Here is a 27,985-nt window from a genome sequence, read left to right on the forward strand (position 1 = left end):
TGGTTGTCACCGGATATCCCTAATATGTCAACATGGTGGGATATACTAACAGACATTTACAAAATGGAAGGATTAACATTTGTAAATCGGAACCATGGTTGGTTTGAGAAATGTTGGGAAAAATGGTTACGGTACATTCAAATAAAAAAAGCCCAATTTAATTCTAAATTAGAATACTTTGGAAAAAAAACTTATGGTCCCTGTTGTTCATGATGCTATATTGGTTATATTGTTTAGTTTTTATTAGTAGTAATTGTTTTATTTTTATTTTTAGATGGGACTTATTTGTTTTTCTGGAGAGATGAATGATGACATGCATATTTTTGCATGTGTGAATTGTACCAATCTGTTAAAGTCTGAAAAGTTCTAAATAAAGATTTTAAAAAACAAAACAAAAAAAACCCAGTGATAAAGACTAGAGTTAAGAGAAAAATCATGAATGATTTATATGAGGCTCAGGAGAATGATGCACAGCAGACATACCAGATGCCCCCCATGTCCATTAGACGGTACCCACTATCGTCTGGTATCGTCTGATGGACGTGTACCCAAATACTAGAAATGTGAACAGGACTGATATTCAAGGAGTCAGCCTTTGACTGCACGTGAAAAGCTGTCAAAATTGGTGTGGTTTTTCATGTGGTCGGGGAGCCCGTTCCACTCTTTAATAGCTTTATAAGAAAAGACTGACTGTGAAAAGGCAGACTTTCTTTTTGGGATGTTGTAATCTCCCCTCACTGCAGACCGTGACAACCTGTTCGTTGATTGTGAGCGCAGATGTACAAATGTTTTTAATGGGGGTGGGGCTGCATCATTCAGAATTTTATGCACCAAACAGATATTAGAATACCTGATAAGGTTATCGAAGCTTTTCATATAATGTTTTACGAGTATGTTACAATAGTGGTGCCGCATTGGCGTTGTATCAAAGATTTTTAATGCTTGATTATATAATGATCTAAGAGGTTTTAAAACCGTTTGTTTAGCCTGAGACCATGATGACAGGCAATACAAAATCTGTGACATAATCATTGCATTGAAGTATGATTTTGCTGCTTCCAAGGATAAGGAGTACCTAATATGTTTAAAGTTAGAAATGTTAAATTTTAAATTTACGGCATACTGCTTTAACATGATTATTAAATTTAAGTGTAGGATCTAAGGACACGCCCAGGTATTTAACTTCTTCAACATTTTGGATCATAAATTTATCAGCAGAGATGTTTGGGTGCGTTTAGGATTGTTCTGTTTGAGAAGTACAAAGCGATAGTCTTCTCAGTATTCAGTGTGAGGTGGGACTTGTTCAGCCACTCAGTTGCTTTCGTCATTACACAAGATAACTTAGCAACAACTGAGCTTGCGTCGGGACCGTGAGTGGAAAAAAAACTGTCATTCGCGTACATCAGGACAGTCACATTGTCAGAGACGGAAGGAAGGTCATTAATATACAAACTAAACAGGAGTGGCCCCAATACGGATCCTTGAATTACCCCTGTAGTGCATGGTCTAGACTGAGAAATGTTATCATTAATTTTAACACACTGGGATCGGTCTGCAAGATATGATTTAAATCAGCAAATGGTGTTTACGGAAAAGATTAAAATGAAACATTTTCATTCTCGCGGGGGGGCCGGGTTCGCGGGGGGGGGGGCGGCCGTCGGGGGGGGGGGGGGGGCGGCGGCTTGTTTGGGGGGGGGGGTGTGGAGGTATGGGTGGGTGGGGGGTTGGGTGCTGGGGGTCGGGGTGTGTTCGGGGGTTTGGGGGTCGGGGGTGGTGAGGCCTGGGTCGTGGTGGATGGCGGGTTTGGGTGGGGTGCGGGGGGGTCGTGGGGGGATGGGGGCTGGGGACCGGTGGGGCGCTGTGGGGGCCCGCTGGGCCTCGTTCTGCGGCCTTGGGCTCGGGGGTGTGGGCCGGGGCTGGGGCGGGGGTGTTCCGGGTGTCTGGGTCGGCTCGCCGACCGGTGTCCGCTCGGGTGGCTTGGGGGTGGCCTTGGTGCTGCCGCGGCCTGGGGGTTCCGGGGGGGGGGGGGTTTCTGGACCGCGGTTGACGGCTTCTTTCTTTGGTGGTGGTCCTTATGCATGCCAGATCCGTCGCACCAGCATCTACTGAAACTCAACAGAAGTACCCTCTCCCTCCCACAGCCCCTTGAATCAGTTGGTGCTGGTGTCTGTGGTTCTCACTTTGCTTTATCTATCCTTCCCTCCTTCCTCTCTTTAGTTTTTCCTCTGGTCACTTGAGATCTTAATTTATTAGAAGTATGAGGTTTCTGGGGTTGGCATAAGACTCTGGTTTTGTAACCACGCAGGAGGGGTCTTGTTGGTGCTGGACTTCACTTTGATGGATTGGATGTACTGGCTTCTATGGATCTCACTCTGCCTTATCGATCCTTCCCTCCTTCCTCTCTTTAGTTTTTCCTCTGGTCTCTTGAGATCTCGCTAAATTTGCTGGAATTTAGAGGCTTCCGGGGTTGGCGTAAGACTTTGATTTTGTAATCATGGGGAAGGCAGGAAGTGTTTGGTCGGTGCTGGATTTCACTTTGATTTACCTTTCTTTTCTCTTTATTTCTTTTTTTTTCTGACCTTTTCTCTGGTCTCCTGACCATTTAAACCTCACGACTCTGGCAAGATTCTGAAGTACCTGGTTAAGGCGAAGGGTAATGGGATATTTATAAGGTTTTAGGTGAATGAATTGAGTATAAATTTATACGTATTTGCACGCACGCACACGCACGCACGCACGCGCACGCACGCAAATGCACGCAAACGCACACACGCAAACGCACGCACGCACGCACACATACACAAAAAAAAAAAAAAAAAAAAAAAAAAAAAAAAAAGAGCAATGATGACAAGACGTTGAATCGGTAAGACTACCGAATGAACAATTCTGAGCTCTTATAAAAAAAAGAGGAAAAAAAAAAAAAATGAAACATTTTTGTCAGTAGTACTTACCCCGGGTTTTCACTGGATGCGGTTGCGGTGCGGTCCGGCGACGCAAGCAATTAGATTCCATTCATTCGAATGGTGCAGTTTACACCGCGTTGCGTGTCGACTGCGGAAGGCCTGCGGCGTGCCGCAAGCCTTCCGCAAGGATAGCCTATTTTCTATTTTTGCCGGACGCCGCAGCGGTAGGCCTCCGGCAAATGGCAAGCTAGCACAAAACACATCGAGCGGGACAGGAAGACCGAGGCAGTTTCAAAATAAATTTCCGGTTACCTTTCAGAATAAAATACTCGCCAGCTCCTATTTCGCAAGTTTTTCAGCAAAACGTGACGTGGGCGTCGCCGGGCCATGTGCTCATTCACGGTTCAGACACCAGCGAACATGGACGAGGAGAGGTTTATATTGGAGGTGGAAAACCACAAAATAATATATGACACGGCACATCCTTTTTATAAGGACTGTAATGTATTGTGAGTTTGATGTTCGCGATTGCTTGTTGTGCCCGTCTCGCTTGCCGTACTGAGCGGCAGCCGGACGCGGAAGACAGAAATAAAGAGTGGACCCGCACTGACCCGACTCTCGTTATTAATATACTTTACAAGGACAACCAAAAAAAAGGATGCTGCATGGAATCTCATAGCAGAAGAAGAAGAAAATGTTAAATAAAAAGAAGTCCACCTCTCGTTGTGAAATGTCACATGATCGCGCGCGCGCGCGGTCCCGCGAGACACGTTGGGAAGTGGGCGGCGACGGAGCTGCCGGACCGCAGCTGTGCGGAGCCGGTGTGGATTGACAAAAAAATTGACCCGTCCGGAGCACGCAGTCAAGACGCACCGCACCGCAACCGCACCGCAACCGCATCCAGTGAAAACCCGGGGTTAGTGGTTAACAGTGTCGAATGCCTTACGTAGGTCCAAAAAAATGGCGCCTACCACCCCTCCCTTATCCAGGCTGAGTGAACATAGGTAAAGGGATTTATTGTCCGCCATAGTTCTAAAGTTATGCAACTATCTGTTTTTGTGGTTAGTCAGAAATGCAAAGCACTTTTTCTCCTCAAATACATCCTCAATTATAATTATGTAAATTTTGTATTTTTGTTTTATACATTTGTTATGACATTTATTTTGACCAGAGTTGTAGACATATAGCTGTTGTTTCAAATGCTAAAGTGACATGAAGAAATATGTTTAGCTCGTGAACAATATATATATATATATATATATATATATATATATACAGTGGTACCTCTACTTACGAAATTAATTGGTTCCGGAAGAAAGTTCTTAAGTAGAAAATTTTGTAAGTAGAGACGCATTTTCCATGTAAATGCCCTAATCCGTTCCGAGCCTCCCAAAATTCGGACATAAATGTTTTATAAAGCATAAAAATGCATCAAAACATGTAACAAATACATGTTACAATTAGATTCTTGCACAATAAATGAGAGTTCTGCGTAATGTAAAAAACAAAGAATAGAGTAAAGAATAAAAATGATGGTCATTTACCTTCTTAACTGCTGTCCTCATCGTTTTTTGCCCTCTTTCGTTCATGTTCTCTCTCAGAAGTGTTTTTTCTGCCTGGTGTTTTGCAAAGAACTGATCCAAGGATGTTTTTGTTTTATTTGTTTTTAAACAATGCTTCGTAAATGTCCAAGGCAAACGTCATCTTAGTGAGCAAACACCCGACTGGTGAACACTTTTTCTGGCCGATTCTTTTATTTTTTTTATTTTTATTTTTTTTATTTTTATTTTTTTTATAAGAGCTCAGAATTGTTCATTCGGTAGTCTTACCAATTCAACGTCTTGTCATCATTGCTCTTTTTTTTTTTTTTTTGTGTGTGTATGTGTGCGTGCGTGCGTTTGCGTGCGTGCGTTTGCGTGCGTTTGCGTGTGTGCGTTTGCGTGCGTTTGCGTGTGTGCGTGTGCGTGCAAATACGTATAAATTTATACTCAATTCATTCACCTAAAACCTTATAAATATCCCATTACCCTTCGCCTTAACCAGGTACTTCAGAATCTTGCCAGAGTCGTGAGGTTTAAATGGTCAGGAGACCAGAGAAAAGGTCAGAAAAAAAAGAAATAAAGAGAAAAGAAAGGTAAATCAAAGTGAAATCCAGCACCGACCAAACACTTCCTGCCTTCCCCATGATTACAAAATCAAAGTCTTACGCCAACCCCGGAAGCCTCTAAATTCCAGCAAATTTAGCGAGATCTCAAGAGACCAGAGGAAAAACTAAAGAGAGGAAGGAGGGAAGGATCGATAAGGCAGAGTGAGATCCATAGAAGCCAGTACATCCAATCCATCAAGGTGAAGTCCAGCACCAACAAGACCCCTCCTGCGTGGTTACAAAACCAGAGTCTTATGCCAACCCCAGAAACCTCATACTTCTAATAAATTAAGATCTCAAGTGACCAGAGGAAAAACTAAAGAGAGGAAGGAGGGAAGGATAGATAAAGCAAAGTGAGAACCACAGACACCAGCACCAACTGATTCAAGGGGCTGTGGGAGGGAGAGGGTACTTCTGTTGAGTTTCAGTAGATGCTGGTGCGACGGATCTGGCATGCATAAGGACCACCACCAAAGAAAGAAGCCGTCAACCGCGGTCCAGCAAAGCGAGCACTCCCCCCCCGGAACCCCCAGGCCGCGGCAGCACCAAGGCCACCCCCAAGCCACCCGAGCGGACACCGGTCGGCGAGCCGACCCAGACACCCGGAACACCCCCGCCCCAGCCCCGGCCCACACCCCCGAGCCCAAGGCCGCAGAACGAGGCCCAGCGGGCCCCCACAGCGCCCCACCGGTCCCCAGCCCCCATCCCCCCCACGACCCCCCCGCACCCCACCCAAACCCGCCATCCACCACGACCCAGGCCCCACCACCCCCGACCCCCAAACCCCCGAACACACCCCGACCCCCAGCACCCAACCCCCCACCCACCCATACCTCCACCCCCCCCCAAACAAGCCGCCCCCCCCCCCCCGACGGCCGCCACCCCCCCCGCGAACCCGCGAGAATGAAAATGTTTCATTTTAATCTTTTCCGTAAACACCATTTGCTGATTTAAATCATATCTTGCAGACCGATCCCAGTGTGTTAAAATTAATGATAACATTTCTCAGTCTAGACCATGCACTACAGGGGTAATTCAAGGATCCGTATTGGGGCCACTCCTGTTTAGTTTGTATATTAATGACCTTCCTTCCGTCTCTGACAATGTGACTGTCCTGATGTACGCGAATGACAGTTTTTTTTCCACTCACGGTCCCGACGCAAGCTCAGTTGTTGCTAAGTTATCTTGTGTAATGACTAAAGCAACTGAGTGGCTGAACAAGTCCCACCTCACGCTGAATACTGAGAAGACTATCGCTTTGTACTTCTCAAACAGAACAATCCTAAACGCACCCAAACATCTCTGCTGATAAATTTATGATCCAAAATGTTGAAGAAGTTAAATACCTGGGCGTGTCCTTAGATCCTACACTTAAATTTAATAATCATGTTAAAGCAGTATGCCGGTCCAGCAAAGCGAGCACTCCCCCCCCCCCCCCCCCCCCCACCCCCCCGGAACCCCCAGGCCGCGGCAGCACCAAGGCCACCCCCAAGCCACCCGAGCGGACACCGGTCGGCGAGCCGACCCAGACACCCGGAACACCCCCGCCCCAGCCCCGGCCCACACCCCCGAGCCCAAGGCCGCAAAACGAGGCCCAGCGGGCCCCCACAGCGCCCCACCGGTCCCCAGCCCCCATCCCCCCACGACCCCCCCGCACCCCACCCAAACCCGCCATCCACCACGACCCAGGCCCCACCACCCCCGACCCCCCGAACACACCCCGACCCCCAGCACCCAACCCCCCACCCACCCATACCTCCACCCCCCCCAAACAAGCCGCCCCCCCCCCCCCCGACGGCCGCCACCCCCCCCCCCGCGAACCCGGCCCCCCGCGAGAACCCCCCCCCGGAAACCGGCACCGGGCAGCAGCGCAGAGAGGGAAGATGTGCCCACCCCACCTCCAGCCGCGCGAGATTTGCACAGCGGCGGGAGGGGGGAAGCAGAGGAGGAAGCACCAGGGGAGAAGGCGGAACACCAGAACACCGAGCCCGGTGGGGAGAGGCCCCGGTCGTCACGCCAGAGTACTAGTGACACCTAACCCTGTTACTGAGTCCGCCGACTGGCGAGCTCTACCCTTACACCGTGAATGTGGCCCCACCCAGTGTATATACAAGTGTGTGCGTGTGGTGCATTAAAATTGGGAGCAGGTGAGTCGGAGCAGAGGGAAAAAATTTCCCCTACTCCGACACACCCGTATCCCCCCCAAAAAAATGAATATGTATATGTGTGGTGCATTAAAAAAGGAAATGGAGGGACAAAGTGGTGGGGCAGGGACACAAATGGGGGGGGGACCACAGCGCTGCCAGGCACTGCAGTCCATCCCCTCTGATGGCTCCCCGCCCCAACTCACCCCTCCCCTTGGACGTGAGGTGCATTAAAATTGGAGGGGAGTTGAAGGGTGAAGACGGTGTTTCCACCCTTCCCCACCCCACCAAGAAATGTGTTGTGTGCCCTATGTGTATATTTACAAAGTGTATAGTGCAAGCTAGTGAAGTGAGTAAGAGGAGCGACCAGCGGGTCCTCACCCAACCCGGCGGGTGTAGGCGGCACGCCCGCCCCACAGCACCCCCACCCCCACCCGCCCCCCACCTCATCCACCCGGCACCACAATGGGCGGACAGCCAGCGCAGCAGGGCTACCGGACAGCCCACCGGCAACCGGAGCCCGCCCGGGGCGCCAGGAGTTATACCGGAGTGGGGCAGGCCCCAAACCCTCGCCCGGCCCCCGGAGCCCGACGCCCGGGCCGGGGAGGGAGCCCCAGGCCCAGGGAGAGGGAGGGGGAGGGGCCGCACGGCAGACAGGGAAGGGGGGGGGGGGGGGGGAGGAGGGAGGGCGACAAGGGAAAAGGGACCGGGAGGCAGAGGAGGATGGGCGGGAGGAGGCGAGGAGGGAGAGGCGACGGGGGGGAGGAAGGGGGAGGGGAGAGGGAACCACGGGGCACATCGGAGGCCCACCCACCCCGAACCGCGCCGCCGGGCACGGAGCAGCGGACCGCGCCGGGACGGCACCGCCCCGGGCACCAGGGGAAGCACCCCAACACCGCACCCCACAGGGGGCCCAGGGAGCGGCCAAGACGCAACCGCCACCGAGCAGACAACGGGGGGGTGGGGGGTGGGGGCAGAACCACCCCCGCCCGACCACAGGGGACGGCGTCAAGAAAATTGACTAATTAGCATGCAGTAACACCAAGTGTTGATGCTTAGTGCCCACTAGAAATAGATCTTAAGGAGTTAATGAATATAGTGTCGTATAGTGTGGTATGCTCGAGCCCACTAGCAGCAACTAGGTTCCTGACTATATAAAAATAAAAACAATCAGATACAAAATACCAAATACAGAAGCAGCGAAAACAGAAGTTGTAACGATGTGGTGGCTCTCGTTAACAGGCAGAATCTTGGCAGGATTAAGTTGCCAAATTGAGATTAAAATATTCTATGTACATAGACCATATTTGTTTAAATCTTGATACTTGATTTTTATTTAAGGCAGAGATTTTTTCCATTGAGATATAATTTATTAGTAAGTTTAACCAGTGGTCGATATTTAGAGATTGTTTATTTTTCCAATTGACAAGGATTATTTTTTTAGCAATAGTAAGGGCTATAAATATAGATTGAGATTGTTTACATGGTAGCTCAGTTATTGTTAAGTCACCTAGTAAACACAATCTTGGAGATAAAGGAAGCCTACAGTTTAATATATCAGCGAGCTTTTCCAAGATTTTAGTCCAGAAATGCAGCACTGGAGTACATGACCATAAAGCATGAAGATAAGTATCGGCAGTGTTTTGTGAGCACTGGAGACAAATGTCGGAGTCAGAGAGTCCCATTTTTTTCATCATATATTGTGTAATATATGTTCTATGAAGTATCTTATATTGGATAAGTTGCAAATTTGTCTGTTTGGTCATTTTAAATACATTTTCACAGATTTGGGTCCAAAAGTCTGGTTCCGGAACTATAGACAAGTCTTTTTCCCATTTTAAAGTCGGTAAATACGTTTTATTTGTGTATAAAAATAACTTATATATTTTTGATATTTTCTTTATTGTTGTTGGAGAAAGCTTTATAATATCTTTAGCTAAGACAGGCAGTTGGAGCGTATCCTGAAGTGTTGGGATTTGCTTCTTAACCATATTTTTAACTTGCAGATAATGTAAGAAATTTCCCTTTTTTATTTCATATTTCTGGACCAAGTTTGTATACGATATAAACTTATTATCTGAGAAAAGATGATGAAGGTGTGTAATTCCTTTCTGCTCCCATAGGCTTAAATGGAACGACTGATTATTAAGTTGAAAGTCGGGGTTATGCCAAATGGGAGAGAGCCCACAGGGCGCCAATTGGGAGTTTGTAATTTCTAATGCCTTCCACCAGGCAGTCAGGGTGGCGGCTATCATTGGGTTTTTAAAACAATTATGTCGTCTTATTGATTTTGTAATAAAGAGTAAATCTGACAGTCTAAGATTATTACAATCCTTCTGCTCCAATTCCAACCAACAGTTAGTATCTCTGTTGGGTTGTGTCCATAGCACAAGATATTGTAGTTGATTAGCTAAATAATAGTACATAAAGTTTGGTGCCTCTAAACCTCCTTTAGATTTACTTTCCTGAAGAGTAGATAGACTAATTTTGGCTTTTTTTTATTCCAATAGAATTTTATGATAGCAGAGTCCAGCGATTGGAACCAGTTAGACGTAGGTTTAAATGGAATCATTGAAAATAAATAATTAATCTTTGGTAAAACTTTCATTTTTATAGTAGCTATCCGTCCTATTAAAGAGATCGGAAGATTATTCCAGCGCTCCAGGTCACTACGGATACTATCCAATAATGGTGAAAAATTTAAAGAAGTTAATTCAGTTAACTTAGGTGAAATTTTAACACCTAAGTATTTTAAATTACCTGTAGGAAAGGAGTAGTGTGGATCCTGACTTGTAGGATTCCATGAATTTTCTGTAATAGGTAATAATGTTGATTTTGTCCAGTTAATAGAGTAATCTGATAAGTGAGAGAATTTAGTTATTAATTTAAATGCTTCCCCTAGCGAGATAGCAGGTTCTTCTAAATAGAGTAATATATCATCGGCATATAGATTAATTTTATGTTCTATTGTCCCGGAGTGGATTCCTTGGATCCGTCTATCCTGACGTATAGCTAATGCAAGCGGCTCAATAAATATAGCAAATAATAAAAGAGACATTGGGCACCCTTGTCTTGTTCCCCTTTGTAAAGTAAAACTCTGTGATGTAATCCCATTAGTAGTAACTGTAGCTTTAGGAGAATCATATAATATTGAGACCCATTGAATGAATGACTCCCCGAAGCCGAATTTATTTAAGACAGCAAAGAGGAAGGACCAGTTAACTTTATCGAATGCTTTTTCTGCATCCAGCGAAATAACAACTGCCTTTTTATCATACCGCTGTGACATACTAATCAAGTTAAAGAGTCTCCTAATATTATTAGTAGAATGACGACCTTTAATAAAACCTGTTTGATCACTATGAATAATTGTCGAGATTACCGTCTCTAATCGAGATGCCAAGGCCTTAGCGATAATTTTAATATCGGTATTAATTAGTGATATCGGTCGGTAACTTGACGGGAGGGTAGGGTCTTTTTCTGGCTTTAATAAAAGTTTAATTGCTGCTATATTCATATCTTGACGTATATCACCTTTACTTTTAATTTCAGTTACTACTCTTAGAAATAATGGAGCAAACATTAACCAGAAATGTTTAAAAAATATAGCCGGAAAGCCGTCTGGACCAGGTGCTCTGCCATTAGACATACTGTCTAAAGCACGATACAACTCATCTATAGTAAGCGGGGTATCGAGAATATCTTTATGTTCAATAGATAACTGAGGTATATTTAAGCTGTTTAGGAATTCCTCAATATATTCAGGGTTAGGTCTATTAATTTCTGTGTATAGATTTCGATAATAGTTATAAAAAATATGGTTAATTTCTTCTGGTGATTGTGTGCATTCACCATTTATATCTTTAATAGCCGTTATAAGAGATTTTTCCCGATTCCGTTGAAGTTGATTTGCCAGGAATTTACCTGATTTATTATTATGTTCAAAATTATTATATCTCAACTGTTGTATTATAAACTCTGTCTTTTTAGATAACGTGTTATCTAACTGTATTTTTATATTCTGTAGTTCTATCCATATTTGATTATTTGGGTTTAATACATATTCATCCGTTAGTTGTTTAATTTTATCTTCCAGGTATTTTTCTAATTTTTGATCCTGTTTCTTTTTATAAGTTGAATATGATATAATTTTCCCTCTAATTACCGCTTTCCCTGCTTCCCAGAGAAGAGATGGAGATATATTTGGAGAGTCATTTATTTCCAAAAAATCTGCCCACTCCCTTCTAATAATTTTATCAAACTCTACGTCTTTCAGTAATGAGATGTTAAAACGCCATATCGGGGGAGGTTTAAAGGTAGAGTCAATTTGTAGAGTGAGGGAGACTGGTGCATGATCACTTATAATTATAATATAATATAATATAATAATAAGCACTTTTTCTCCTCAAATACATCCTCAATTATAATTATGTAAATTTTGTATTTTTGTTTTATACATTTGTTATGACATTTATTTTGACCAGAGTTGTAGACATATAGCTGTTGTTTCAAATGCTAAAGTGACATGAAGAAATATGTTTAGCTCGTGAACAATATATATATATATATATATATATATATATATATATATATATATATATATATATATATATATATACAGTGGTACCTCTACTTACGAAATTAATTGGTTCCGGAAGAAAGTTCTTAAGTAGAAAATTTTGTAAGTAGAGACGCATTTTCCATGTAAATGCCCTAATCCGTTCCGAGCCTCCCAAAATTCGGACATAAATGTTTTATAAAGCATAAAAATGCATCAAAACATGTAACAAATACATGTTACAATTAGATTCTTGCACAATAAATGAGAGTTCTGCGTAATGTAAAAAACAAAGAATAGAGTAAAGAATAAAAATGATGGTCATTTACCTTCTTAACTGCTGTCCTCATCGTTTTTTGCCCTCTTTCGTTCATGTTCTCTCTCAGAAGTGTTTTTTCTGCCTGGTGTTTTGCAAAGAACTGATCCAAGGATGTTTTTGTTTTTTGTTTATTTGTTTTTAAACAATGCTTCGTAAATGTCCAAGGCAAACGTCATCTTAGTGAGCAAACACCCGACTGGTGAACACTTTTTCTGGCCGATTCTTTTAAACAAATTCTGAAAAGTCATGGAAACTTCCGGTATGGCGAGGCATCTTTTTTCCAAAAAAAAAAAAAAGGCCCGTCTCGTCGTAATTAAAAACTTACTGTGCCTTCATCAATCACCAATTGTTTGAATTTTTGCACAAATTCGTTGGCCGTTAGTTCATACATTTACGAAAAACTATCGGAACACCTCATGGGCCGCGGGATGAATGATGAGGACGCTGTATAGACACCGATCTAGTATCTAGGCTCATAGATACCTATGGTAAAGGTTCCTCTTAGCCAATGGGATGCCAGAAACATGCACAAACACCGATCTAGTATTTACGCTCATAGGTACCTATGGTAGGAAATAGCCATAGCCGAAAGTATTTTACGTTCGGTAATGCATTTTAACCTTCGTATCTAGAAATTTCTTTCGTAACAAGAGGCAATATTTTCCCGTTGAGGCGTTTCGTAACTCGAAAATTTCGTATGAAGAGACGTTCGTAAGTAGAGGTTCCACTGTATGTATATATGTATATATATATATATATATATATACATATATGCATATACATATATATTTTTTTAACTGTTTATCCAGTATTCAGAGTGTTTCAATTTAAAGTGGCCAGTAGATGTTATTGCCCCATTTTATATGAAATAAACACAGTTTGTGAGTCCAACCGAGTAATAGCTGCATTTTGGCCAACCTACATTTTTCTACGGGTGAAAAGGCAAAGACAGGAAAGTCTATTCTGTCATTTGGCAGATGCTTTTCAAAAAACATTGAATTAATCTGCTTACCTTGAGATAATCCAGAGCTTGTGCAGGGCTTCACGTTTCAGTGATAATATTGGAAATACTGTAGTTGACTTTCCAACTCGAAACTGAAAGTTCCATGAAGCAAATGATTCTCCTACAACATACAGAAACAAAATGAGTGGCATTCACCCGAGTAAACACAGTGAACCAAACAGACAGACTGTACAAACCTGTTGCCAAAAATCTAAGCATCAACACAAGTCTCTCTTTTGCTAAAATGGACAGCCTCATATTTGTCTCCTGCTTTTTAATCAATGGAGCGACTTTATGAAGGAGAAACTCTAGCTCCTCCATATTCATTTGCAGAAATCCCTTCTCTGTCAGAAAGCTGTAAAATATAACTATATGCATTAGTGGATAGTCATAACTATAATAATAATCTACAACTGCAGTGCAGTAAAAGTCCATGCATAAAATTCGGAAAAGGATGTAATATAGTTTCTTAACGGTAATGTAATAATTAATGTAGTGCAAACGACATGACAAAAAACAAACAAACAAAAACAAACCACCTCCATGTCACGCTGTAGCAGGTACATTCCGTGTTCACCCTTTGGATCAACGTCTTTTCTTTTGGCGTCTCTTCTTTTCTGCTAATATCCATCCATCTCCAAACTGATGGTTCAAAATATAGACAAACAGTTTTATATCACTAATCTGAACATTCTCAAATACAATAATAGGGAGCTTTTGACTCGGTGAAATAACAAAATGTTGCGCCTTTTTATAACTGAAACTCTATATCCTACACGATCAAATAGAAATTCCATTGTCCAGCTGTTTTCAAAAACAGACATTAAGAAAATTCGAACAAATTACGTTAAGTATCCCGTCAGCCCCAAGACAAATGAAGTCCATTTCAAAATTTTGAGTAATATTTATCCATCCAATGAGATGCTAAGGTTAAGATTTGGTATCGATCACAACGATTGTTCCTTCTGTGAAAGAGACATTGAAAGTACTACTCAAATTTTCGTTGACTGTATGTATACAACATTATTTTGGAAAAACTTTCAAGACCGGGTATCAACAAAGCTTGCTCTTTCTGTTTCTTTTACTAAGGACAATATAGTGTTTGGTCTCGTTTCGGAAGATAGTGATGTATGTGGAATGATACTGAACAACTTGCTAATTTTGGCAAAATATTTCATTCATTGCTCCAAATGGAGAAAGGTGAAGACCCTTTTTTTCTGTATTTTTGAAATATCTCACAGACAATCACGTCAAATCCTTAAAGATGATGAAAATGAAAGGAGCAAAAGCTTTGCTGAGTGCATATTCAGAGTTTAATGTCTTTTCAGACTTCTAACCTGGTTAAAAAAGGGATTTTTTTTCTTACTTTCTTTCTTTGTGTGCCCTGTACCTCTATAATAGTATGCTCTTATTAAGTTGCCTTTTTGTTGTATAATTGTTATTGTTGCGTGTACTTGCAATACTTTTAATTGGATGTGTATGTATATTGTTGAATGTGCACATTGTTCGATGAAGCAAAAAATAATAATAATAATAATAATAATTAAAAAAAAAAAAATATATATATATATATATATATATATACACATACATCCATCTATTTTCTTGACCGGTGTCATGTTCTAGATCAACAAATATGGTATAGAACATGAACCCTTGTTGTCATACATTAAAGATTCAGAAGCCAACGGGTGTATAGGGTGTTGGCTAGGGGTGTTAAAAAAAAAATCGATTCGGCGATATATCGCGATACTACATCGCGCGATTCTCGAATCGATTCAATAATAGGCAAAATCGTTTTTTTTTTTTTTTTTTTTTTTTTTTTTAGGATTCACACCTTAAGCATGGAAGAATGTTATATGAACGGAACATTAAGCCTTAATATTTTATTTTAATGCTGTTTAAACATGAAACAGATTACAACCTCTATAAGACTGAAATTTCAGATAAATAAATAATACATTTTCATATAAATCTTACACTCTACAAGCTTACTGATTAGTATTTTCTAAATTTGAATGAAAAAAAATCGCAACAATCGACTTAGAAATTCGTATCGGGATTAATCGGTATCGAATCGAATCGTGACCTGTGAATCGTGATACAAATCGAATCGTCAGGTACGAGGCAATTCACACCCCTAATATATATATATGTATATATATATATATATATATATATATATATATATACACATACATCCATCTATTTTCTTGACCGGTGTCATGTTCTAGATCAACAAATATGGTATAGAACATGAACCCTTGTTGTCATACATTAAAGATTCAGAAGCCAACGGGTGTATAGGGTGTTGGCCAGCTGAAAGTAAGGAATAGGGCCACTCAATTCCGTACACGAGCCTCACTTTGTACCCGAGAACGTCCTCCTGATAACATCAGCTGATCAACAATAAAATCCTTTTGCGACTACGAAAAGAAAACTCAGATGAAGCTTTCAAATTAACTATCCATTCCATAGGGCCACTGGACTTTGCGATGGGAATGTTCCAAACAAATATACCACGCTAGCTAGCATCTTATTGACACCTGACACGGATGATAAGAACCACACTAAACTGTGATCCATGGACTTTAAGCATTCGTAATAAACTTTACCGCTACTAAACAAAGGGTGGAGGCTGGGTTGGATCTTCACATTTTGGAGGTCGATTTTCTGTTGTAATCATTACTAGTCCAGGGCAGTCCATCTTCCATTTTACGAGATCTTACGTTAACAGCTAGCCGTGTGGATTTGTTTGACGGACACGGATCATGCAGCACTATGATAGCAGCGTGGCCTTCCTGGGAACGTGGGGTCGCTTCCAGCTGTTGGTTTTTCTCTTGCTCTGTTCCACTGCCTTGCCCAATGGGATAGGCACCTTTTCGTTTGTGTTCCTCACCGACACGCCCCAGCACCGATGCCGGATCCCTGAGGCCAATCTCAGTCAGGAGTGGCAGCAGGCTGCGGTCCCTCTGGAGGTACACTACTACTCTTGTCATCTCTCAAGATTCACTTCAAAAAAGAAACAAGAAGATGTTTAGGGTGTTGTAGAAATGGTCCTCTCAGTGATTACAATGTACCGTATATAAAATGTCTACACACCCCTCCCTGTGCAAATCCCATTTCATTACATTAATCTCTCAGCATTTACAAAAAAAATGTCATGGGTTTTTCCACATACCTCCTGAGGTGGTGGACGGAGACCTCCAGCCAAGCCGCTGCCGCCGCTACCGGTTGGACGTGCTCCGCAACCTCTCGGCCGGTGGGCTGCTGCCAGGCCGCGATGTCAACCTGAGCAGCCTGGAGCAGGAGGACTGCGCCGATGGTTGGGTCTATGACACTGATGTCTACCAGTCCACCGTGGTCTCCGAGGTTTTTTTTTTCCTTTGGTCAGGATGAAAGCACGACGATAGATTTTTCTTAATTCAAAGCATTCTCAAGACTAGAGTCATTTTGGATCGGGGAGTTAATTTCTATATTTCTATATTGTAAATAAAAAAAAGTTTTTTGTTTTCCCAGCTACTTTAAGTAAAGTCCTTGGAATTGTGGACAGCCAGACGGTTGCTACTTGATGACTTTAATGCCTTGGCGGAAGTGATATTTTCACTTATGCATTTCCAGTATGACTTGGTGTGCAGTCAGCATTGGAAGCAACCACTGACCTCCACCATTTTCTTCCTGGGTGTCCTGGTAGGGTCCTTCATCTCTGGAGTGATCTCTGACAGGTATCTACTGGGGATTAAGAATTTGCAGAAATGGCAAAGTCACTGGTTGCAAACTTGCAACGGAATGTTTTGGTTTATTTTTGTCTAGGTTTGGCCGTAAACCGGTGCTGTTCGCCACCATAATCATTCAGCTCGTGTTCACGCTACTGCAGATTGTTGCACCGTCTTGGGAGTTGTTTTGCTTGTTTCTCTGCTGCAACGGTCTGGGCAATATCTCCAACTACTTGTCCTGCTTTGTGCTGGGTATATTGTTTTTCAGTGCAACTTCTTACTAGTTAATTTATAGCCCAAAATTTGTAGCCATTGAATTGAAGATATTTCAGAAAAGGCGATTAGATGAAGACACTATCTGTCACTCAATCACAACGAAAAGATGCCAGCATCTAAGCCAGGGATGTCCAAACTATGGCCCGCCGTCCATTTTTCAGTGGCCCGTGACATATGCTAAAAATGGCATTTGACTCAGTTCAAATAAAATAAACAAAACAAAAATGTTTGGAAATGGTCAATGTAACAGATGCCATTAAATGTTATTTTAGTTAACTAAAACTAATGTGAAAACTAAAATTCAAAAAACAATAGTTACCGAAATAAAAGAAAATGCTTTTTTAAAAACGAAAATAACTGAAACTACATTTTATGTTTACAAAACTAACTAAAACTAACTACAGTATAATTATAGCAAACATGTCCTTCGTTTTAGTCTTTTGTAATTAATTTAATGCATGAACCTTTGGGGATGATTTTAAATGTGATTATTAGTAGATTTATTTTGATATCAACCGGAATAATGATTTTTGTCTCGCAACAGCCAAAAGAAAAGCACCAAAAGATGATGTCGCTCCGATGCTGTTTTTTTTTTAAATATCACGCACAAGTAATACAGATTTAAAAAACAAAACAAAAAAAACCCTACAAACTAATACTTATACTGAAACAAACTCAACTAAAACTAAGCATTTTTCAAGACCCAAATTAATAAAAACTAACAGAACCACCCTAAAAACTAATAAAAACTAACTAAAATGAAAAATTCCAAAACTATAATAATCCTACTGCCATATTACAAATAAAATGGTTTATATACTGTAGCATTTTTCTAAATATGCAAAAGCACAAATAAATTATAATGTACAATTTTGAGGATTAAACAATTTCTCTTCATAACATTATGTGGCCCTTGCGTCCTTCTGATTTTCTGTATGTGGCCCAAATTGGCTCAAATGAAAAAATTTGGACACCCCTGATCTAAGCAGTCTAAGGTTGATGATACCACAACCACCTTCTTGTCAAGCCAACCATATTGTTTGATTGGTAGAAATTAACCACAATTGAGTAAGGGAAGAAAAAAAAAATTCTGATAGATCTAAAAAGGTTAAATAACTCATTGTACCTACATGAAATTCAAACAAGTTGTTTTTGCTGGTGCAGGTACAGAAATCCTCACAGGCAACGCTCGGGTGGTTTACTCGTCAATGGGCGTGTCTCTAGGCTTTGCCATTGGCTACATGATGCTGCCGCTCTTTGCCTACTTCCTCCGGAGCTGGAAAACACTCCTGCTGGCCATGGGTCTACCGTGTCTCATCTACATCCCCCTGTGGTGGTAGGCACAAGGCATTTATAATCATATTACAAACATCACTGTTGATATTTTTTTTTAATGTGAATTTTTAGAAACAAATCTATGAATTGATTTTACAGGGTCTTTGCATATTTTTAAGGATTTTTATACTAAGTATAGCACATGCCAGATAGTTTTACTCTGTTATTATTGTAGGTCACTAACTTCTAACAAACTATTTAGATACAACTTGATACATTCACCCAAGTATCACCTTCAGGTATTTTGTACAAGACTGGTTACAGCAGTGGTGTCCAAACTTGGTCCTCAAGGGCCGGAGTCCTGCAGGTTTTGGATGTTTCCCTGCTCCAATGCGCCTGTTTGCAATGAACAGGGTTGTGCACTTGCTGATGAGCTTCAGGTGTGTTGCAGAAGGGAAGCGTCCAAAACCTGCAAGACTCCAGCCATCGAGGACCAAGTTTGGACACCACCGGGTTCCAGCCTATGGCCAATATTGACTTGATGTTTTAGAAATGTATGTCATGTTTGCGTGACAGGATCCTCCCAGAGTCCCCCATGTGGCTGCTGTCTCAGGGCCGAGTGGCGGAAGCCGAGGCCATCGTAAGAAAAGCCGCCCAGATGAACCGAGTGGCTGCACCGGAGAAGATCTTTGGTGATTCCAAGTTGAAAGCAAGTTTGACTTTTGTATCAATGTGCTCGCTAGCCACTTACATTGGTGGGCTAAATGCTAGCTTAGCAGGCAAAGGACTAGCAACCACCAGGACAAGAGCGGTTAAGAACCACAAATTAAAACAAAGAAAACACACTTTCTTGCTAGAGGGAGGAGAGCTTGTTGTTAGCGGATAGCAGCTAAGAGCTAGCTGCCACCAAGATACTCAAAGAAGGACAGAGGATAAGAATCCCAATGGCAAAAAAAACCCCCAAAACAACAATAAACAACAAAAAAACAAACAAACACCTGAACCGAAGATGATAGTAGTAGGCGGGAAAGTTGTCCATGGATAACCAGTAGCAGCAACCAAGCTAATAAAGTAAGACAGTGTATAAAACCACAATCACAAAAATAAAAATAAATGATGCTAACCGCAATAGGAGGATCCTTTGTTGACATTTTTTAGCGCACGCGCGGATAGCTGTGTGGCAGAAAACATGGCACGAAGAAAGTTAGCGGGCGAATCGCCGCTATTTAAGCACGTTAACGGCCGAAGTTTGGAGGAGGTTTACGGAGATATATTGGCGACAATTTGAAACTATTCAATCAATCAATCAACTTTATTTATATAGCACCTTTCATACATTTAAAATGCAACTCAAAGTGCTGGACATCCATAATACAATAAAAGAAAAGAAAGAAAAAGCCCCCCCATCCCCATGATCGTACCCACAGACACACCCGAAACCCAACAAACACATGAAAACCACAACATGGCGGGGCACAGAAGTACCCTGTAAGGAAAGGCACCCAGGAGGAGTTCATCCACAGTGAGATGGATGAAGACCAAGCATCCCTCTCACTGTGGAGACTCCCCCATGAGAAAAAACTGGAGCTAAAACTTTAATAACTCCCAAATAAAAATATTTAAACACTAAAAGAAAACAGCTAAACACGATAGAAAAAATAAATAAATAAAAAACAAAGCTACAAGACAATATAGATTAAAATAGTTAAATAAATAAAAGGGGATAGAAAAAAAATTATAAGTAATAATAAAACAATTAATAATAATAATAATAATAAACATAAATAAATAAAATAAAATTAAAAAAGATCATCCATCCATCCATCCATTTTCTTGACCGCTTATTCCTCACAAGGGTCGCGGGGGCTGCTGGCGCCTATCTCAGCTGGCTCTGGGCAGTAGGCGGGGGACACCCTGGACTGGTTGCCAACCAATCGCAGGGCACACAGAGACGAACAACCATCCACACTCACACGCACACCTAGGGACAATTCGGAGCGCCTAATTAACCTGCCATGCATGTCTTTGGAATGTGGGAGGAGACCGGAGTACCCGGAGAAGACCCACGCGGGCACGGGGAGAACATGCAAACTCCACCCAGGAAGGTCCGAGCCTGGACTCGAACCGGAGACCTCAGAACTGGGAAGCGGACGTGCTAACCACTCGACTACCGTGCCGCCCTTAAAAAAGATCAATCAAATGCCAAACTAAAAAAATAAGTCTTAAGCCTCCTCTTAAAAACATCAATATTCTCTGCAGACCTGATGCTCTCCGGCAGGCCATTCCATAGGTGAGGACCATAGTGGCTAAAGGCAGCTTCACCATGTGTCTTGGTCCTCACCTTTGGAATAGTTAAAAGGCCACTGCCAGAAGACCTCAGAAGCCGCGAGGGGTAATAGGGTAAAAGCAAATCAGATAAATAAGATGGGCCGAGACCGTTAAGACATTTAAAAACTAATAAAAGCACCTTAAAATCAATCCTGAAACGCACGGGGAGCCAATGCAGCGATTTTAAAACTGGTGTAATGTGCTCCCGCCCTCCGGTCCCCGTCAGCACACGTGCAGCTGAGTTCTGAAGGAGCTGTAGGACTGAAATATTCTTTTTGGGAAGACCAGAGAGCAGGGAATTACAATAATCTAAACGACAAGAAATAAAAGCATGCATCAGCACCTCCGTGTTGGCCTGTGAGAGAAACGGGCGGACTCTGGCAATATTCTTAAGATGGTAAAAACCGATCTTGGCTACATTTTTAATATGAGGATTAAAAGTAAGCTCAGAGTCAAAAATGACGCCCAAATTCTTTACACATTGCGTGGGTTTAAAATATTGTAGTTTAGGTAAAAGTTTCTCTCTCTGAAAGCCCATATGACGTGGGATTATGACAAAATTTGATCAGAGTCCCCCGTTTCCTGGTCACACATCTGCTTTGGGGACACATTACTCTTATTTAATACAAAGCCCAAAACTGCAAAATTGGGTAATTATTCTTCATTGAAGTGTAAATCCGTGCATGCTGGAGTGACATCATGCAGCCGACAAATTCGCCCTTCGTAGGACCCTGCCTTGTGAATTTGGACACAGGCAGACTATCCATTACATTTAAGTTTGTGGAACGTCACTCCAAACCAACCCCTCGAAACAGTCAACATTAGATAGTTCCATGGGGGAATTATGTCAACAAGCACCACAGCTTATTATTGATTTATTTTGGGAAATGCAGACTTTAGTACAGTGAGACCTGTGTGTGAGAATTTCAATGGCATCTGGTCTAGTTTTAACAACTGAGCTGACAAAATTCTTCTTTTCAAATCCAGTCTTGGAGAAACATGCAGTCATTCTACGTAGCATACTAGCATTGTAGCACCTTTAATGGAGCTGTCAGGATGGAGCTTACAACTGTAGATACTGTGTATACACAAGTGAGATCGGCAGGTATCAAAACAGATGCAGAATGCATTATTTATTCAGAGAAGATGAACATGTGGACATTCAAGTATAAAACTAGTTGCTACCAGGGCAAAGAAGGAAGCGAGTTTAATAACCAGGATTACCAAAAACAAAATGACCAAGTAATTAAAAGATGCTAGCGGTAGACGGTAGCGGCTAAAATCGTGTCGAATTAAAGCCTCCATTTTGTTGTAGGCAGAGGAGGAGAGACCGGTAGAGCGCTACACTATTGTGGACCTGGTGAGGAAAAGAAGCACCGCCATGACGACCATCTTCCTTTGCTGGCTGTGGTGAGTTGACACCCAACAGAAAAGTACCACCAACACAGCCAAGCACTGACGACGACTTTGCCAAATTGTCAGGTTCACGATGACCATTTGCTACTACGCCCTGTCCCTCAACACGTCGCAGCTCCACGTGGATCCGTACATCAGCTGCTTCCTGTTCGCCGTGGTGGAGGTGCCGGCGTACTTGAGCTGCGGCCTGGCCATCCGATACCTTCCACGACGCCTCACCGTGATGGTCATCTTCCTCACCCTGGGCCTGGCGCTCTTCTGTAGTCAGCTGGTGCCACAGAGTGAGTGGCACACCAAAACTGAAGAGTTGAGCTCCGAATAAGTTAGGCTATGGTCCTGGACCTGCCACTGTAGTTCAAAACCACTGCTGTTCCTAAGTCATCTTGTGTTGCGGATCCAAACCGAGTTGAGTTCTTGCTTGGACAGCTTTCTTTGCCCTTCAACCTCAGGTATCGTGGCTCTGGCATTGGTCTTGGAGATGTTGGGTAAGTTTGGCGCCTCCTTCGGCTTATCGGTGCTGTATGCCTTCACGGCCGAGCTGTACCCGACGGCCCTGCGGAACACGGCATCCGGGACCTGCGTCATGGTGGCGCGAGTGGGAAGCTGCATTGCGCCCTTTCTCTTGGAGCTGAGTGAGCACTTTTTTTTTTTTTTTTTTTTAAAGGGGGTGGTCAGGGTGGAGGTGATGGTCTCTGAACTTATCACCACTTTCATGTTGATACCACACAGAAATCTACTTCAAGTATCTGCCATATATCACCTTGGGCAGTCTGGTTATGCTATCAGTCCTGGGCACTGTCTTCCTGCCGGAAAGTTTTAAACAACCACTCCCCGAGACCCTTCAACAGATGCAAAAGAGGCCAAGGTGGGATATTGGTATAGTGATCTTGATAGAAATTGGCATAAACACATCAATATTAGAAACACATAATGTAAACGTGCATTTAATTTGTAAAAATGAATCATTTTGATTTGCATTGGGACATTTGAACCTTGTCTTTTTGTTTCCTAATTACCCATATTTTCTGCACTATAAGGCACACCTAAAAGCCTTTAATTTTCTCAAAAACCGACAATGCGCCTTATAATCAGGTGCGCCTTATATGTGGCTCAATATTGGTTAAGTACGGCTACCATAGTCAGGGGGCATCACCGAAGTAACAGCAGTTAGAACGGTAGTACCACACCTGAACAAGGCTGGGAAATATTGTCAAAATGGATAGTAACGTTTGAACAATATTGAGTTATTGTTATATTGTTAATACGGAACCATATTATGACTGCACTACCGGTAACTTGTTTTGGGAGTGAACAAAGTTGTCAGAATGCTGGTTTGTATTCAATTACTGGTCATAAATATTGACTGACTCATATTTTTTGTTCAGATTCCCTTTAGCACATCTCCATCTATTGCTGGGGTGGCAAACTGCGGTCCTAGAGGGCCGGAGTCCTGCAGGTTTTATAGATTTCCCTACTCGAAGTGCAGCTGATTCCAATTAACAGGCTCATTATCAGGCTTCTGCAGAGCTTGCTGATGAGCTGATCATGAATCAGCTGTGTTGAAGAAGGGAAATATCCAAAACCTGCAGGACTGCAGCCTCCGAGGACCGGATCTCACCACCCCTGATCTATTGTACGTTTAATGCAATCCCAGCCACTGCAGTAGCTTCTACTCTATGCGCCTTATAATGGGGGTGCGCCTTATATATGGAAACAGTTTAAAAATATGTCATTCATTGAAGGTGCGCCTTATAGTGCGGAAAATACGGTACTCATTTCGCTAACAAATCCTCTTGTTGATTTCTCCTGCTTGCAGCATGGCCTGTCTCAGTATCTGTGGACGAAAAACCTCCAAATCCGTGACGGTCTTCAAAACCCGGCTGTGAACTCTGTTATCACACTGTGGATTTTATCGCCCAAATGTATAACTGCATTGTGTATTATGTTATAATGATAACTTGGATGGATAGCTAGTTCTCATCTGCACAAAAGGTCAGCCATTTTGGATCGCCAACTACGGCAACCACATTATACGCGTGCGCGATAGTGCGTGTTCGTAAAAACACGATACAACATGAAAAAAAAACTATATACATTACTGATACATTTGAAAGTAACTAAGTAATTTTTAATCCTATAAGATGAACATCTTACTTTTGACATCATTACATTATAGTGAGTCTGCATTGTTGTACTTTACAGTAAGTCTGCAGTATGTGTGTCTTAAATTACCATGAGCTTCATTTAATCCTGGGGGCACATGCGCCACCATGCGGTCAAACTCAAAAATCCCATGAAGAGAAGAAAAAACAAAAAACACTGTAATATGGCTCCAATAGGTCGCTTGCACATCGTAATGCATCATGGGAGTTTTTCCTTCGGGCGCCATATTGGGTGTCCGCCGGTTCACAAGGTACACTCGCGAGTTACACGGTAGAGCTTATCAACCTGATGTAATTTTCGCAGTATTTTCACGATTTACCGGAAGATCAAAAACAACGATACAGGCAGAAGGTGTCTCTGTGTGGCGGGATTGATCCTAATTACGTCCTGACCAAGGGTGATTTTTTTTTTTGACGGAGAAAGCTTGCTGGCCAAATGTGACATCTCTGGACATCTTTCCCTACCTCGTGTTGACAACATGCTCCATAACACGCCAACAAATCCCTGGAGGCTTACAATTATTTTGTAAGCGGGTGGATACAGAGTGTAAACTTTAACATCGCATCAGAAGAAACGGTTGCTGTTGCACGTAAGTAAACCACATGGTGTTGGTAATTCTGCACACAAAAATGTTGATTTGTTCTCAGGCTTCCTGTTATCATTGTGTTTACATGCACAGCTGGCTTTACCTGATGTGGTTTTTCTAATAATTTTATAACAGGCAAATATGGCAGAGCGTATAAGAATAAAAAGTAACTGCACAGCCTCCCCGTGGCTTAATTAAATTTAATGCTACCCTTTCACTAGTTACATGTTACTTAATCAACTTATTCTAAATGGTTAAGGTTAACCACTCTCGGAGGACGTATTTTTAGTTTCAGTTTCCAGTACAATAAAACGTGTTCATGGTAACTACTGAGCATACTGACAGCTTTTCTTATGATCTCACGGTTAAGGAGGCTGTCACAACACCCAATTTCTGTCTGGTGCCAGATGGCAACAATTCCCATCACTTGTCACGACAACACCAATAGTATTACCAGGTATGTATGGCTTTACTTTTTGTAGTTTCTTATTTAATTCTATGTTTCATATTTTCATTACAATGTTTGTAATATTTTCAGATTCAGGCACAGATGAGTTTAACTGGACGGACTTCTGCGACTTTGTGGTGTGGACAAAGTGTGATTGAGCGAGTCCACCCAGATCGCTCGTTTTGGCCAGTTGGAAAAGCCAAGAGTTTTTTTCCCCCAAAATCCCCTCCTTACCTGAACTGCTCGGGAGAGCATTTACTAGATCAGCAGTTGACTTCCAGTGTTCCTGCTCAGCCGCTGTCACCTACCACTTGCTCATGTACTTCAAAGATGCGGAATAAAGTAGTTTTTTGTGCTGCAGCAGATTGTAAAATCAAATGATATCACTTGAAGTGTGCCAATCTAGACTGCCAAAAGGACAGTGGTTTTGTGACAAGTGTGAAACAAGGATTATTGGGAAAACTGTAACACAGTACTGGTACTTGTCTTACATTAAACACATTTAAAAGAGAGCAACTTTTTCCTCTGTACATAGCATAATGAAAGTCATTGCGTACCCCATCAACATTACATCATACCGTCATCAGGATGGTAGGCACCTGTGCTAAAATAAACTACATTAATTAACAGTTCAATTTTTAACCCTGAAATTACTACATCTAATCATTATTCACTTCATTTTTTGTGCTTTTAGAAATAATAGAGATTTATGCCATTACTTTAAGAGGGACCATATTGCACATTGAGTCAAATCCTGTCATTTGTATTATGTATAACTTTGTAAACAAACCCAACAATAGAATTTGTATAAACGCTGCCTTTATTAGCGCCAAACAAACAGTCGCATGTTGTCCTCCTCCAATGCTTTGATGCTCGCCTTCGTTTCCATCATGTCATTGGCAATCAAGTCGGTGTGGCATGAGATCCCTAAAGAAAAAAATAAAGAAAAAAAATCACAAAAAAATACGGTACCAGTAATAGGTTTAATATAGTAAAGTAGTTAGTTTTTTTGTCAGTGTAAAAGAAATGTACACATTTTGTTGCATTTTTTAATGTATGAACATTGCTACAGGCAAATACTTATTTCTATAAACACTTCCAAATGTCTCTAAAATATAAGGTGCGTGTACACACACAAACAAACACATACATTCACTCATGCATACAATATATCATGTAATGAATTCTGAGTGGCATACCAGAGTCAATGATGTCAGCAGTACTTGAGAGTACAGGTTACTGGAGCCATCTGGCTGCATAACTGCAACAATCTCTGCCACTTCGAGTCGTCTTTTCTTTGCTTGTCTCTCCTGTGCACGTTCATATCTTGGCACCGACTGGGCTGAGACATAGATGTAACTTGGGACCCAACTTTAATGTTGGAGCCCAGTCGGGATGATTGGACAGAAAAACGGGCGCAGGGCGACCTGTTAAAATAAACAAATATATAAACAAATAAAATATGGAAAGCCTGGTTATTTTACCGCAGTAGGGTGGCCGTGAATAAGTTCTTTAGCATGATGTGTAGGCTACCGGGGGTCTGTTTTCTTGCATCACCCCCGGGGGTCTGTTTTCTTGCATCAGCCCCTTCTGTCTCTTTTTTTTCCCAAGTTTACATTTTGCCACCAAAAAACATGTTATCTGCATTAAAAGCCCAAGACTAATCAATCCAATTTCAGCAGTAAACACTTTGCACTGGCACTACTTGGGTGAAAATGTTCGATGTTAGCTTTCGGCTAACGTCCGCTAGCCAGCTTGTACTACCGAACTTGCTTGCTCATGAATCCAAAACATAAGCAACTTGCCCATATATGGGCGGTCGAAACGTTATTAATCCTCATGCATTAAATAAAGGTAAACAAGCTTACCGCTCACAAAGTGATCGCTGCACACACGAGCCCAAAGTAACGACTTCCCTCCGGAGTCCGCACTCCTCTGTCTCCAGGCCCTGGTTCCTAATTATTTTCGGAATTCGGAAAAAAGACCGACCATTTTCCCCCTTGGCTTTGTTCGAACAGCCAACGATACAGCAACAATGTACCATTTTAAACGCAGAAAACAAACGTGATAGATACGTGTTAGACCGAATCGCTACGTAAATGGAGGCCACCCAGCATGGCGACTACGAGAAATCCGAGGCGGAAGTGACGACATGTGCAAGCGACCTATACAGTATGTGTCAAAATCTACCTTTCGTACAAGACATGGTTGGGTACAAAACTGCTTTTATTTAAATTTAAAAATAAACAAAAACAAACATGCACTGTTCTGTACCTTTCGCAATGTCTGTTTTATTTTTATTTTGACAACTTGTATATTTCGTATATTTGATTTTCGTGTGTTTGAGTTTTCTGTATAGTGCAAGCCATAATTTAAAAAAAAAAAAAATCACAAATCCACTCATGTATTTACTCGAACAATGTTGAGTGCCACGGTGTGAGTCCAACACAGTGTGAACAGCTTAAATATTGGTTGACATGCAGAGACCTCAAAGTGGGCAAAAAGAAAGCAGTTTTACAATGAAGGTAAGATTTATTGTACAATCATAGCTCGTAATCCGGTGCTTCTCGACACTCGGTGCTTGCTGGACCCTGTCAAGACGCGATTGGTGACCCCTGCACGATTGGTGACCCGCACGCGCAGAAGATCGGCCATCTTAGATCGCCAACTACGGCAACCACAACAGAACACAAAACCTTTATTT

General features: G+C 42.2%; 2 protein-coding genes and 1 long non-coding RNA gene across 3 annotated transcripts in view; 1 reads left to right on the forward strand and 2 right to left on the reverse strand.

Moving 5' to 3' along the window:
• alox5ap (arachidonate 5-lipoxygenase-activating protein) overlaps window positions 1–27,985 on the reverse strand; it is a 49,200-nt gene that overhangs the window by 19,225 nt on the left and 1,990 nt on the right. Inside the window, exons 2-8 of the mRNA XM_077504760.1 lie at window positions 18,196–18,393; window positions 16,736–16,805; window positions 16,255–16,457; window positions 15,973–16,085; window positions 13,613–13,715; window positions 13,271–13,428; window positions 13,083–13,194 (exon numbers count right to left, since the gene is read on the reverse strand). The gene's annotated coding sequence lies outside the window, so the exon portion shown is untranslated. The remainder of the gene's footprint in view (window positions 1–13,082; window positions 13,195–13,270; window positions 13,429–13,612; window positions 13,716–15,972; window positions 16,086–16,254; window positions 16,458–16,735; window positions 16,806–18,195; window positions 18,394–27,985) is intronic.
• Window positions 15,388–24,366, forward strand: LOC144006086 (solute carrier family 22 member 4-like). Its single transcript, XM_077504758.1, has 11 exons — window positions 15,388–16,051; window positions 16,263–16,445; window positions 16,695–16,798; window positions 16,887–17,041; window positions 18,230–18,401; window positions 18,917–19,053; window positions 21,988–22,078; window positions 22,151–22,365; window positions 22,534–22,716; window positions 22,814–22,949; window positions 23,901–24,366. The coding sequence occupies exons 1-11, from the start codon at window positions 15,845–15,847 to the stop codon at window positions 23,968–23,970; spliced, it is 1,653 nt and encodes a 550-aa protein (XP_077360884.1). The 5' UTR covers window positions 15,388–15,844; the 3' UTR covers window positions 23,971–24,366.
• On the reverse strand, window positions 24,424–27,446 carry LOC144006277 (uncharacterized). Its single transcript, XR_013279769.1, has 3 exons — window positions 27,150–27,446; window positions 26,481–26,708; window positions 24,424–26,208 (listed from the first exon to the last, which is right to left on the reverse strand). It is a non-coding gene; the product is annotated as an uncharacterized LOC144006277 (long non-coding RNA).

The sequence above is a fragment of the Festucalex cinctus genome, chromosome 18 (assembly GCF_051991245.1).
Source record: "Festucalex cinctus isolate MCC-2025b chromosome 18, RoL_Fcin_1.0, whole genome shotgun sequence".
NCBI classification, from domain to species: Eukaryota; Metazoa; Chordata; class Actinopteri; order Syngnathiformes; family Syngnathidae; genus Festucalex; species Festucalex cinctus.